The sequence below is a fragment of the Lactuca serriola genome, chromosome 8, assembly GCF_051521515.1.
Source record: "Lactuca serriola cultivar US96UC23 chromosome 8, Lser_US96UC23_V15, whole genome shotgun sequence".
NCBI classification, from domain to species: Eukaryota; Viridiplantae; Streptophyta; class Magnoliopsida; order Asterales; family Asteraceae; genus Lactuca; species Lactuca serriola.
In genome coordinates this window covers 175845851-175859144 of record NC_136415.1, presented here as the reverse complement: position 1 = coordinate 175859144, position 13294 = coordinate 175845851, and the positions used below count along the sequence as shown (strand labels likewise).

At 36.2% G+C, this 13294-nt stretch overlaps 1 protein-coding gene across 1 annotated transcript; it reads right to left on the bottom strand.

The window, feature by feature from the left end:
- Positions 1-6001: 6001 nt before the first annotated feature.
- LOC145067630 (uncharacterized) lies at positions 6002-7030 on the bottom strand. Its single transcript, XM_079014727.1, has 3 exons — positions 6658-7030; positions 6448-6566; positions 6002-6358 (listed from the first exon to the last, which is right to left on the bottom strand). The coding sequence occupies exons 1-3, from the start codon at positions 7028-7030 to the stop codon at positions 6002-6004; spliced, it is 849 nt and encodes a 282-aa protein (XP_078870853.1).
- Positions 7031-13294: the final 6264 nt, after the last annotated feature.

Sequence of the window (13294 nt, the reverse complement as noted above, 5' to 3'; positions counted from 1 at the left end):
TCGAACAGTGATCTGTTGTGTTATAAGTATAGTACACTGCATTCGTCAGTTAATTTTGACTATGAATTGCAGACATATTAGAAGATTGGACTGCGATTTTGAGTAGAAACTACTATAAATTGACCTTAAGTTACATAAATACTTTATTAAATAAACCAATAAAGTTGTTCAAATATTGTTTTTTAGATTCTACTCTCTTTGTTTCAATCAAAATGAGTTCTATATCATGGAGCAATGAAGAGTTCTTGGTTCTTACACATGCTTATATTCATGTGTACAAGACAAGCAAGTTGAACGATCCAATGTTTTGGAGCCGTTTAACCAATATTTTCAATGCTGAAAACCGAATGGCTACAAGAAACGATCGTGACGAACTAGACATCTTAGCAAGATGGTATGAAATGAAAACCGAAGTTCTATTATTCAACGATCTTTATACCAAAATTGATGACACCCGTTTAAATGCTACTGAGGAGGTAATCTTGGAAGTTGCTAAGGAGGAATACAAGTCATTAAGTAACGGGTTGGAATTCCAGTTTGAAGCCCTTTGGAATATTTTGAAATATATCCCATTTGTTTAAAATCTATTTTAGTTTATTATGTGAGTACTAGGTTATTTTCATGTATTTCGTATGTATTTCGTATGTATTTCATTTGTTTAAAATCTATTTTAGTTTATTATGTGACTAACTCGTATGATTAATTTGAATTAATAAATGGCCATTGCATTAGTTTTCACAATACATTAGAATACATTAGTAATAAGGATTCCATGAACCATTAAAAACATTACGACAATTACATGAAAAACAACGACATAATACGAACAAAGCATTAACGTAAAACACAAGTCCATGGGTTATTCTTAACAGAAATTAGAGCGGTCTACATGAAATACTGTTTATTTTTAACAGCCTTCCAAACTTCCTCATATTCGAAGTCTTTGCCGTCATGCTCATAGATGTAAAAATCTGTAACAACTTCCAAGAACTCTTCTTCGTCCCGATAACGAACATTGTTACTTTTCGCATAATTACATGCTCGATTGAACCATGTCGCTTCTTCCTTTACATCCATCCACTTAGTAACAACATCTGATTTTTCTCTTTTTTGTCCTTCTCCCATCTCATGGTTAAACAAAGATGTTATGCGAGTCCATTCATCACCAATTAGGCAATGCGGGGGAGCAAGTAACGATACACCATCCTTAACACTTAGACAGCAACGTGTTAGAACTAACACCTCGTTTGTCGTCCATGGCCTTTCAGAATTGGAACCAGGTATTTCATTCGAAGAACTTGCTGCATTCGACGACATTTCTAATAATGGGAGTTCGTTTCGTTTAGGTGATATGGGTGTTTGGTTTTTAGATCTTAAACATCTATTTATATAAATAAATAGACTATGAATTAAAACTTTGACTATGAAATGGTTACATTTGGACTATGATTTTCAGCTTTATGCAGTGATTTATCATGTCAAACTGTCATTTATGTCTTGTCACTTAAGGGTTCCACTACGATTTGCAGGTTACTACAGTGACTTGTCATTACTGTCTAGTCATTTCAAAGTTGGACTTGTCATTACTGTCTAGTATGTATAAATACCACTTATAGCTCAATTTTATTACAATGTCGACTTTATTATGAGTTCCTCACACAAATTCGAAGCTTGCTCATGCAACGAAGTAGATTGTTACTACTGTGATTCGGTAGACCCTTTTTTTACACCCTCTTCAGCCGGGCCATATATGTCACATGAAAATTTTGAAGAATTAAAGAAGGCTGAAGCACAACAAGAAGAGGACAAAGAGTCATCCCGACTTCTCACTCAACTTGCTAATGATATTGAATCGGAATGAAAACAAGCTCAAGAATGGATTGACCTCAATAAAAACAAAATCAAAGAGCATAAAGATTGGATAAAAAAGAGTAAGAAGGCAATCAAAACGACTGAAAAACGGCTTGCTGAGAAGGATGAGCAGTTGATACACATTATGGTAAAAAGGATCGTTTGGAAGACAAAATGAGAATTAGGGATGACTATATAACAATGGAGAAAGAGAAGTACCCATTGCAGTTCCCTGAGTTTAAAAATTAGTTACAAAGTTGTTGTAATATTATCATAAAACAGATTAGGTTGCAAAAGGATCGTTTGTTGTTTTTTTAAATAACATGTTGTAACTGTTAAAAAGAATCTGCAAACTATATTTTATAATATAAAGGCTTCATTCATTGTTATAATCAACAAACTTAACTAAAATATGAAAGCATAGCAATGTCTTGTAAGACTTAATAAAAATTTTACAATACGTAATAAGTAAACAACTCATCATTACTCTTAATTTCAAGGTTGTTTTATATCAAAATCAGCGTTATATGTTTGTGAGCAACCCGCTGAACCACCAATATTATATGCCATATCTGCAGTAGAAATTATGTGACCTGCTCCGCTACCGGACGCCCTTCCAGTACAATTATTTCTCGTGTGTCCTAGTTGACCACATGTAGAACACTCTTTTATAATTGGACCCTCGCCTTGGAATGGAATGTGGTCTGTGTTTCTTGGCCTGCCTGGCTGACGTTTATCCATTATAGGTGGCTTAACAATCATCAAATCACCGGGGATCTCCCATTCGGATGGCTTTGGTAGAGGGTTTATTGATTCCTCATATGTTTTCCTCAGTGTTTCGGTAAGGTAAGCATTTAATACAAACCTCGAGCAGTCTTGGTAATTGTTCACTGTTAAACATCTTATGACATGACCACAAGGTATCCCATCAAGTTGCCAATGCCTACATGTACATGTCATATCTTGAAAATCAACAATCACATTTTGTGCCCCCTTTTTGACCTCGCATTTCGTATTTGAGATCATGCGAACATCCCATTTGGTAAAAGTTTTCTTGTTTTCTTTTACAACTTCATCCGCCCAAGGGGGAAGTATTGTTGTTGCTTTCGCTAAAAAAACAGCCAAAATGAAGAAGTTAAGATCAATAACATCAAAACTAATAAAACATTAATATTACAAATTTACTTAATACCTGCAAAGTTACGTCTTTGAAACCACCATTGTTGCATTGTAGCACGAAAAAAATCGATCAACATAAGTATTGGCACCTTACGTGCGTGTCTAGATAATGCATTTATAGACTCCGCACTGTTGGATGACATAAGATTGTATTGGTTCCCTTTAAAATGTGCCCTTGACCAGGTTTCTGGATTTATACTTTTTAAGTACTCCCATACTGGTTCTTTTGTCTTTTTCATAACATCCATGGCAGCATCAAAAGCATCAACTGTGTACGTCCTACACGCCTCCCAAAAAATTCCTTTAACCGTCTTACTCTTGCCGAATCTAGATACTATGTTGAAATACAAATGGACACCACATATTCCATGATGAGCGTGAGGAAAAATGTTGGCAACGGATGTTGCAATAGATGGAGACCTATCAGATATAATTGTAAGCTCCTGCATATTTCCTATGCAATCATGTAGTTTTTGAAAAAACCATGTCCAAGAATCGGTACACTCATTTTTGCATATACCATATGCAACCGGTAATATTTGGTTTTGTCCGTCCTTAGTAACTGCAAGTAACATGGTACCTTTGAACCCGCCCTTTAGGTGAGCTCCATCTACTACTAGGGTCGGCTTACAAAAATTGACAAAAGTGCGTACCTACAATACATTGTATATCTATTCAAATACACCAAAATAAATATTAAAAAATTAATACAATATGATAATACTAACCGAGCAACCGAGTGTGATGTACAAAAACTCAAAGCGATCATTAGCATCTGTTTTAATATGTGTGACAGTACCCGGATTATGTTTGGCCAAGTTGTGACAATACGCCGGAAGTTTGGTAAAAGAATCCTCTTTCGTACCCCTTAACGACAACAATGCATATTGCTTCGCACGCCATGCTTGATGGTATGAGATATTGATATTCAATTGAGCATTCATATCATTAATAATTTCTTTTCCCCAATAAACTCTACTATAGTCTTCAGACAAAACATCAGCAACATATTCACCCAAAACATATTTGTTTGCTTGTCGATGATTAGGTTGCAACAATGTTGAAGAACATGTGTGTACATCAACAAATTTATTCACTTGGAAAAGTCCATCAGAATTTTTAATTGCTTTTGCTCTTAGTAACCAAGAACAATTTTTCAAAACACACACAACTTCATACCTTGATTTGGTGGATCTACTTGTCCTCGTCTGGAAACCTTCTCGAAGACATTTTTTACCAATACACCGCTTTAAAAGTTCTTTGTTCTTAAATATACTCTCACATTGAATCTTTTGAAGATTCATGTCTACCATCTGTGTTGGGATATCTTCATTAATATCAACTGGCCATGCTAGTATAGGGGGCATACCGTGAAAAAGGTTATCGGGAAACTTAGCTTTAACTTCATCACCCAACTCATCTCTATCGGAATTGCTTTGTAGCTCGGTTATATCTAAACATACATCACTAACATCAACATAATGCCCGTAAACATGATTTTTTTTCATTTTTTTGACTTGATTTTTTTTCTTTTTAGTTTTATCTACCACACGCCTACTTATAACTTTAACTTCTTGTTCGGCAACATCATCACAACGACCACCCACATCATCAAGATAAGTACCAACATCATCATCACCAACATGCTTGTAATTCTCAGGATCCACATAGTGAATAGGTGAATAACTAACATTAACATTTTCAGCAACACTGTGAAATTGAGGTACACCAGGAGTATTGAAAGTAACTATCGGATCGTTGCTCCCTTTATAACTACATAAGTTACCAACAAGCTGGTTTCCAATTTCACCACCCCCATTAACCTCCTCAACTTCATCAACCACCACAAACACTTTTACAGCCCTTCCTCCACTACATTTGATTACGTTTATCAACATTCTAACATCCATGTCTTCAACTATAGCTATATAATAATTTAATTCAGGATGGTGGAAACGAAGACTAATTCTATATTTGTCTAACAAACCAATTTTGCTTCTTACCAAAGATACAAAATCACTATAACTAATATACTCTAGAAATATCAAAGCAAGTTCAGAAATACCTCCCTGTGGACATATGTATTCCAGATTAGTTCCATTAACTTGTCATCTCCCACCGGTTACAAGACAAACCAAATATTCAATCATTTTTTGAGCAAATTGTAGAGGAAGTTCCTAAACAAATAACAATCAAAATGATATTTTTCTACAAAACTTTTTATATAGCAACATGATTTCGTAGTCAAACCAATTCATTTCATAGTCAAACTAAAAAAAACAAAAAAAATCACAATTTCGCAGATAGAATGAGAGTAAATCGCAGATGGACCTATTCCATCTGTGATTTTACCCCTATATATACAGAAAAAAATTAAAAAAAAAAAATTAAAAGCACCTGCGAATGTACAAGCACCTAAAGCACAGCTGTGCTTTAGGTGCTTGTACATTTGCAGATGAGATGCTGATTTCGCAGATGGGGCATCTCCATCTGCGAAATTATGGGCTAATTTTGTAATTTCGATTTTTTTGGCTATTTTTGTAATGCCATTAGTGTAAATTGCTATTTTTGTCATTTTCTCATATATATATATATATATATATATATATATATATATATATATATATATATATATATATATATATATATATATATCAAGGTTGCAAAAATCGTTTGACAGTAGCTCGACGGTGGACTAGGGTCAAGGGATTAATCGGCTAGGCGGGGATTAATCGGGGGATTAATCGGAAACCATTAATTATTAAGAAAATAATTTAAAAATTAATAAATCTAAATTTAATCATAATAATATAAGTAAATAAGCATAAAAGTTTAATAAACACAATAAATTATCATCCAAAAGACCAAAACAAACATAAAAAGTTAATAATAAGTTCAACAAACACACCAAATCATCATCCAACAAGTTCATAACAAGTTTAAATAGCACAAAAATAAAACATATTATCTTCTAATCCTCTCCACACACTTCCATTATTTGAACCCCATCCGACTCATATTCGTCTTCTTCTAACACTTGCTCCTCACACTCGGACTCAAAATCTTCATCGGAAAGTTCCCTCGTTCTTGGACTTTCTCGGGGTGCTTGATTATCATCGGTTCCTAGATCTTCATTAACCATTTCGGGGTCTACTTCATCCACATCAACAATCCATTCTTGAGTCGAGATTAAATCATTTGCTAACAACACCTCCATATTTCTATCTTTTCGCTTTTGGTTTTTTTCCATTAAACTAGCATTGAATTGAACATAGACAAGATTGTTCAATTTGTTTGCCTCCAATCTATTTCGTTTTTTTGTATGTACCTAGAAATGTGAACATAATAAAGAGTCGAAATGTGCTTAATATATAAACTATTAAATTTTATAAAATATAAATTTAATAATATACTAACCCCTTCAAACGTGCTCCAATTCCTTTCATAACCCGATGAACTACTAGTCAAAGAAAGAATCCTCATTGCAATCTTTGTCAAATGAGGAGTTGTGCCACCAAATAGTCCCCACCAACTAGCTACAATTAAAAAAAAGAACACATTATTAATTGATAAATATCAAAATTTTATAAGATACTAAAATAGATAACTAAAAGTAAAATGAATTACCCGGATCAAACTCGACATCATTCACCTTACAATTTTTAATTGCAAGATCACAACCAAATCTATCAACTTTTTTTTTGTACTTTGGCAAGTCAATTGTTACAACTTGCCTTTGCATCTCAAAATTGTCACAAAGTAATGTATCAAAAAAATCAAGAACCGAATTCATTATATCAGGATCATATTGGAGTTGTGGATCCTTATAATGATAATATGGATTCAAAAGATAAGACGTTAAATGTAAACTTGAATCTAGACGACCTTTCATCTTTTTGTTTATGATATCTATAATATGCTTGTAAGCTTTCTCGTTACCGCCCAATGATGTGATAATTTCTTCTTTAGCAACTTTAATCTCCCCGTAAACAAAACCCATTGAGGGCTTCCAATCCGCGTCAACCATTCGAAGGACTTTCACCAAAGGGGAGAACACCTTTAAACATTGTCTCACACCGGACCAAAAATGGACACTTGACACCGTTTTATATAAGGCAATCCCTTTAGGTGTACTAGAAAATTTACATTCCTCCCATTCGGTGCTAGAGAACATATGTCTTAGTTGCTCCTTTTTTCCGCCAAACTTTGTAATTTTAGAAAGGCGGAAGCAAATCTCGTGACTCCCGGTCAGTGTTGTAAAACTCGCCGAGTTGGCCGATTACTCCTACAAGTACTCACTACTCCCCCCTTGCCGAGGCAAGTTACATAATCCCGAGTACTCCTCGATCAGCCCCTTACGAACTGAGTAGTGTTGTGAAATTTGGTCAATTCGGTGATTAATATGTATAATATACTTAATGATTTATTATCTAACACACACACATGTGATTATTACTACATATATATCTTATATTTTCAATAATTATTCACGAAATGAGACCATTATGTGTTTTTCATTTTTTGTGTATTCACATGTATCCAATTTTGTTATATATTTAATCAACTTATGATTTTATCTTATGATTTTGACATATATAATTTCCCTAAAAATATTTCTACACAAATTTCCAAATCCGAGTACTCTAGTACTCGCTACTCGGTAGTCGGCCGAACAGGTACCGAGTAACGAGTTCTACAACCTTGCTCCCGGTCGGATAATTTCTCTTTTGTTTGTGTAACTTCTCATCATCGCCAAGGTTTTGTGGTGAGCGTAAATGAAGATGATTAGCTTCTTTGCTTGATCTAGAATTTTCTTAAACCTTGGGAGTGAACCAATACCTTGAAGAAATAAACACGATTAAATAACAAATTATAGTATAAAATTAAAGATATTAAAACAAAATCAAGTAATAAAGTAATAAATACAATAAATAAACAAAATAATGCAAGTACCTTCGAGCATAAGGTTAATGGTATGTGTCGCACATGATGTCCAAAAAATAGATGGTCTTTTTGTTGGAATAATTTCTAAGGCTGCAACTATATTAGGCAAGTATTTGACCCGGTTGTGCATGGTCCTTTTGGGTTGCCTTCACCATAGCAACTTGACAGGATGATTTATTATGAGGGAAGAAATATTATTAATATATTATGAGAATAATATAAGGAATAATAATATTATTATTTGATTAATATAAGTCATAAATTAATTGAGAATTAATTTGGTGACTTAAAGAGATTAATTGAATAAAGGGGTATAAACTGTCAATTGTGTGATAGTTCTACTTTGGGCTATAAATCCCTTATGGATAATGGTGGACGGTTTTTAAGGACTTTGGATAGGCCTTGAAATTGTCCAAAGGCTTATCAATTAGGGTATAGGATTGCTTAGGGCCTAAGTTATCTAATTAGGGTTTAAGGGTGAAACCCTAGGAGCCTTACTAGTATAAATAGACCCTAGGGGTCAAGAGAAATCCGCACTCTTGCATAGAAAAGAAACCCAGGCCGATTTTCTCTTCCCTCTCCTCTCTCTCAAATCATCCTCTTGCAAGTTGGTGTTTGTAAGCCATTAGAGGAGTGACAATTGTGACTCTAAAGCTCCAAGGATAAGAAGATCAAGCAAGTGATTCAAGGTAATCTTCTAATTCTGCTTTCTTATGTTATTATGCTCTATTAGTCATTAGAAGTCTTGGATTCAATGCATGTTTAATTAGAGAAACCTAGATCCAAGCATTAGGGTTTGCATGTGCACATAGGAATGTTCATATGGCCAAAACCCAATAGTGGTATCAGAGCCTAGATTGGTTTCTATTGAATTGATGCATTGGTTGCTTGTTTGATGCCTTCAAAATTCGAATTTTGTGTTTCTGCCTGATGAACTCGGCGAGTCCCATAGTGGACTCGGCGAGTAGGCTAGACTCGGCGAGTCCATTGTGGAACTCGGCGAGTCTAAGCGTCAGGAAGAGCTAACTTCAGGATTTCTTGTTGTTTATCTTTGAGATACTTGCTTTTATCATATTAGATCAATATAAATTCTATTTTATGATATATATGAGTAGATTCTTGATCTAATTGAAGATATTTATCAATTAATAAAATATTTATTTCCTTATGTGATAATTGATTAATTATTTTAATTAAATTGGTAAATTGTTTTGCAAGAAACTATTAAATAATTCAAATATGGATAATTATGTGATTAAATGTTAATTTAGATTATTTGTTATTTGATCCCCTGTGTTTTGAAAAGTTCAAAACTTGCCCTCAAGTTTTGAAATTTATGTTTTGTGATTAAAAGTTTAATTTAGACAATTTAAATTTCAAACCCTAGAATTTTACAAGTTTAAAAAATTCAACCCTATACTAATATAATATTACAAGATTAATATATATATATATATATATATATATATATATATATATATGTATAATTTAAATGCTAGTCTTACCGTTAGTAGGTCTCATTCACGAAGCCGGTCTATAAGGTAGGTATAAGGTTGCTGCCTATAAAATGGTGCTTAATGGGTGTACACTCACACCCACCGCTTGCTTGATCGGTGGAGGGTCGTTAGCCGAACGGGTAGGATAGGGCAACCTCATCCATTCATTAAAAGTATAATATGAAATACAAAGTAACTACATTTTTTTTAAAATTTCCCAATCCTAGTTACTTTAGGAAAAGTGAATTGATGCAATCCCATGAAATTACACTTTGTACCCTTGCTAAGAAGTTAGTGGAGCGTGTGTGGTTTACCGGCACACTAATTGGTTCTAAGCAAAGGTGGAAAAGGGTGATTCATTGTTTATCATAGTTCGATGGAGCGTGTGTGGTTTACCGGCACATCGAATAGGTGATCGTTACAATGAAGGCACCATGTGAATTTGCATGGTAATTCACACCCACTTTGTAATCCTCGGTATCCCAGTCACAAACGAGAGGGGCATATCGAGATTTAAACATGCCATTGAAAAGTTTCAATGAATCTCATCCAAACCTAGTAATTCTCAATACATTTAAGAACTTAAAGTTATGTTTTCATGGTGGAGAATTAGTGAATCGTCATTCACTTACCTTCAAATTGTTTGCATGTTAGATTACGGCATCCCTTTTCTAATATGTAAATATTGTTTTCGGATCCTAGCCCTAATTTTCTTATTGGGTGATTATTAGGGATTCAAATTCTAATCTATCTTTGTCCTTTCTATTTGTAGATGTCGAACGCGAACAACGCTGTTGCTAGTTCATTCACATTGATGCACCTTTGCCAAAAGGTGACTTTCGATGGAACGAACTTTAGCGAATGGATAAGATACATTCGCACAATTGCTCGCTATGAGGACAAGGAGTATGTCCTCGATGAGAAGCTCGAGAAAATCAACCCAGAAATCACTACTCCAGCTGAAATGACTGCTTTTGAGACTCATGAACGTGATGCAACGAAGGTTCATTTCATCATGATAGCCACAATGAACGCCGAATTCCAAAAGTCCTATGAGGACATGTATCCGTACGAAATGCACCAAGACTTGTTGGAGAGATACCACCAAAACGCGAAGCAGGAGCGTTACGAGATTTTCACTAACATGATTTCCGCCAAAATGGGTCATGGAGAATCTCTAACCATGCACCTGCAAAAGACGCAAAGGTATGTCGATCGTCTTCGCAAGTTGAATGTTGACTTTGGGGAAGACTTGGCGATCGACATGGTGCTTCACTCTTTGCCTCCGTGTTACAATCAATTTAGGATGACCTACCACATGAACAAAGAAGAGGTCACCCTAAGTAAGCTCCAAGGTCTCCTTAGGGTTCCTGAAAGCAACCTCAAGGACAAGTCTGTTGCACCCACTCCCAATCCACCCGCTGCTCCTGTTATGGCCATTGGGCAAGGAAGAGGCAAGAAGAGGAAGGCTCCGTCTAAGAGCCACCGCAAGGGAAAGTCCCGAGATGGTTCCTCTTCTAGTGGGACCAAAGTTGATCCCGCTAAGCCTAACCCTAACCCGAAGGAGGCAGAGTGCCACCACTGCCACAAAATAAGGCATTAGAAGAGAAGCTGCCCAAACTACCTGCAAGCCATAAGGGAAGGAAAGATCAAGCCATCTTTCGCAGGTATATAAACAATTAAATCTAATGATTCATCTCATGCTATTTCTTGGGTCCTTAATACCGGTTGTGGTTACCATATTTGTTCTGAATAGCAGGGACTAAGAAGAAATAGGGATGTGGAGCATGGAAGAATAAATCTAATCATGGGAAACAGAAGATCGTCGCCTGTGACCAAGATTGGAGTGTATTCTTTAGTGCTTAGGAATGGCTTATGTTTAGATTTGAACAATTGTTGCTATTCGCCAAAAATGGCAAGAAACATCATTTCATTTCATGGTTTGCTTAGACAAGGTTTTAGATTTTCTTTTAATAATGAGAATGGTTCTATTCTTGCTTATCTAAATGGTGTCTTATATTTTGAAGCAATACCGTGTAATGGAATTTATGAAACTGTTATGATTGTAGATAACTTAGGAAATGATGTTTTATGCATGGATTCTTCCAATGGTATGGATAGAGCATCCTTGTGGCATTATCGTCTTGGACATGTCAACAAGAAGCGCACAGCCCAACTCCAAAAGGATGGAGTGTTGGAGTCATTCGACCTTAGGGAAGATGACACATGCGATTCTTGTTTACTTGGAAAGATGACCAAGTCACCCTTCGCTAGTACATGTGAAAGATGTGAGGGTTTATTGGACCTCATACATACCGATGTATGTGGACCCTTTAGATCAACCACGAAGGATGGAAACCGCTTCTATGTGACTTTTACCGATTACTATAGTAGATATGGGTATATCTACTTAATCAAGCAAAAGTCAGAAACGTTTGAAAGGTTCAAAGAGTTCAAGAATGAAGTGGAGAATCAATTGGGCAGGAAAATGAAGATGCTTCGATCCGATCGAGGAGGAGAGTACCTAAGTCTTGAATTCCACGACTATCTCAAGGAGTGTGGAATAGTTTCATAATTGACGCCACCTAGGACACCGCAGTTGAATGGTGTGGCAGAAAGGCGTAATCGAACCTTGTTAGACATGGTTCGCTCTATGATGAGTCGTGCTTCACTACCTATCTCATTTTGGGGGTATGCCTTAGAGACTTCCGCCCATATCCTTAACCGAGTCCCTACTAAGAAGGTTGCCAAAACACCTCATGAAATGTGGACAGGGAAAGCTCCCTCGTTAGCACATATCAAGGTTTGGGGTTGCGAGGCTTTCGTAAGACGAGATACTCACGACAAACTCGAACCTCGTAGTGAGCAATGTTTTTTCATCGGCTACCCACAAAAATCCTTTGGATATCTCTTCTATAGACCGAAGGACAATGTTGTCTTTGTTGCGAGGATAGGAGTTTTTCGAGAGCGAGAACTCATAAGCCAAGGAGACAGTGGGAGGCAAATCGAGCTTGAAGAGATTCAAGAGTCGATAGATGAAGGAACCTCTACCGCTGGCACTCAACCCGAGGAGGAAACTCCGGTTGAATCGTTTGACGAATCATTGCCTCTTAGACGTACCGAAAGAGTTAGAGTTCAACCCCAGTTTTATGGTTTTCATATTACTACCGAAGGGGACACGTATATTATTGATGGTACACTAATAAATCTAGACGAACCTAGCAGCTATAAGGAAGCCATGGTAGGCTCGGAGTCTACGAAATGGAAAGAGGCAATGGACAGCGAGATCCAGTCCATGTATGACAACCAAGTTTGGAATTTGGTTGATAATGTGCCCGGACGTAAGACCGTTGGGTGCAAATGGATCTTCAAGAAGAAGACCGACGTGGATGGAAACGTACACACATATAAGGCACGATTGGTTGCGAAAGGATTTACTCAAACTCCTGGAGTTGACTATGATGAGACCTTCTCACCAGTTGCGAAGATAAAATCCATTAGAGTGATGCTAGCAATTGCCGCATTTCACGATTATGAGATTTGGAAAATGGATGTCAAAACCACTTTCCTTAATGGGAAGTTGGCTGAGGATGTTTACATGGCTCAGCCAGAGGGTTTTGTCTATCCGAAGCATCCAAATAGAGTGTGTAAGCTTGAGAAGTCCATTTATGGACTTAAGCAAGCGTCTCGCAGATGGAATCTTTGCTTCGATGAGAAAGTCAAAGAGTTTGGATTTGTACGAAGCGAGGATGAATCATGTGTATATGTCAAAGCCAGTGGGAGTATAGTAAGCTTCCTCGCTCTGTATGTCGATGACATACTAC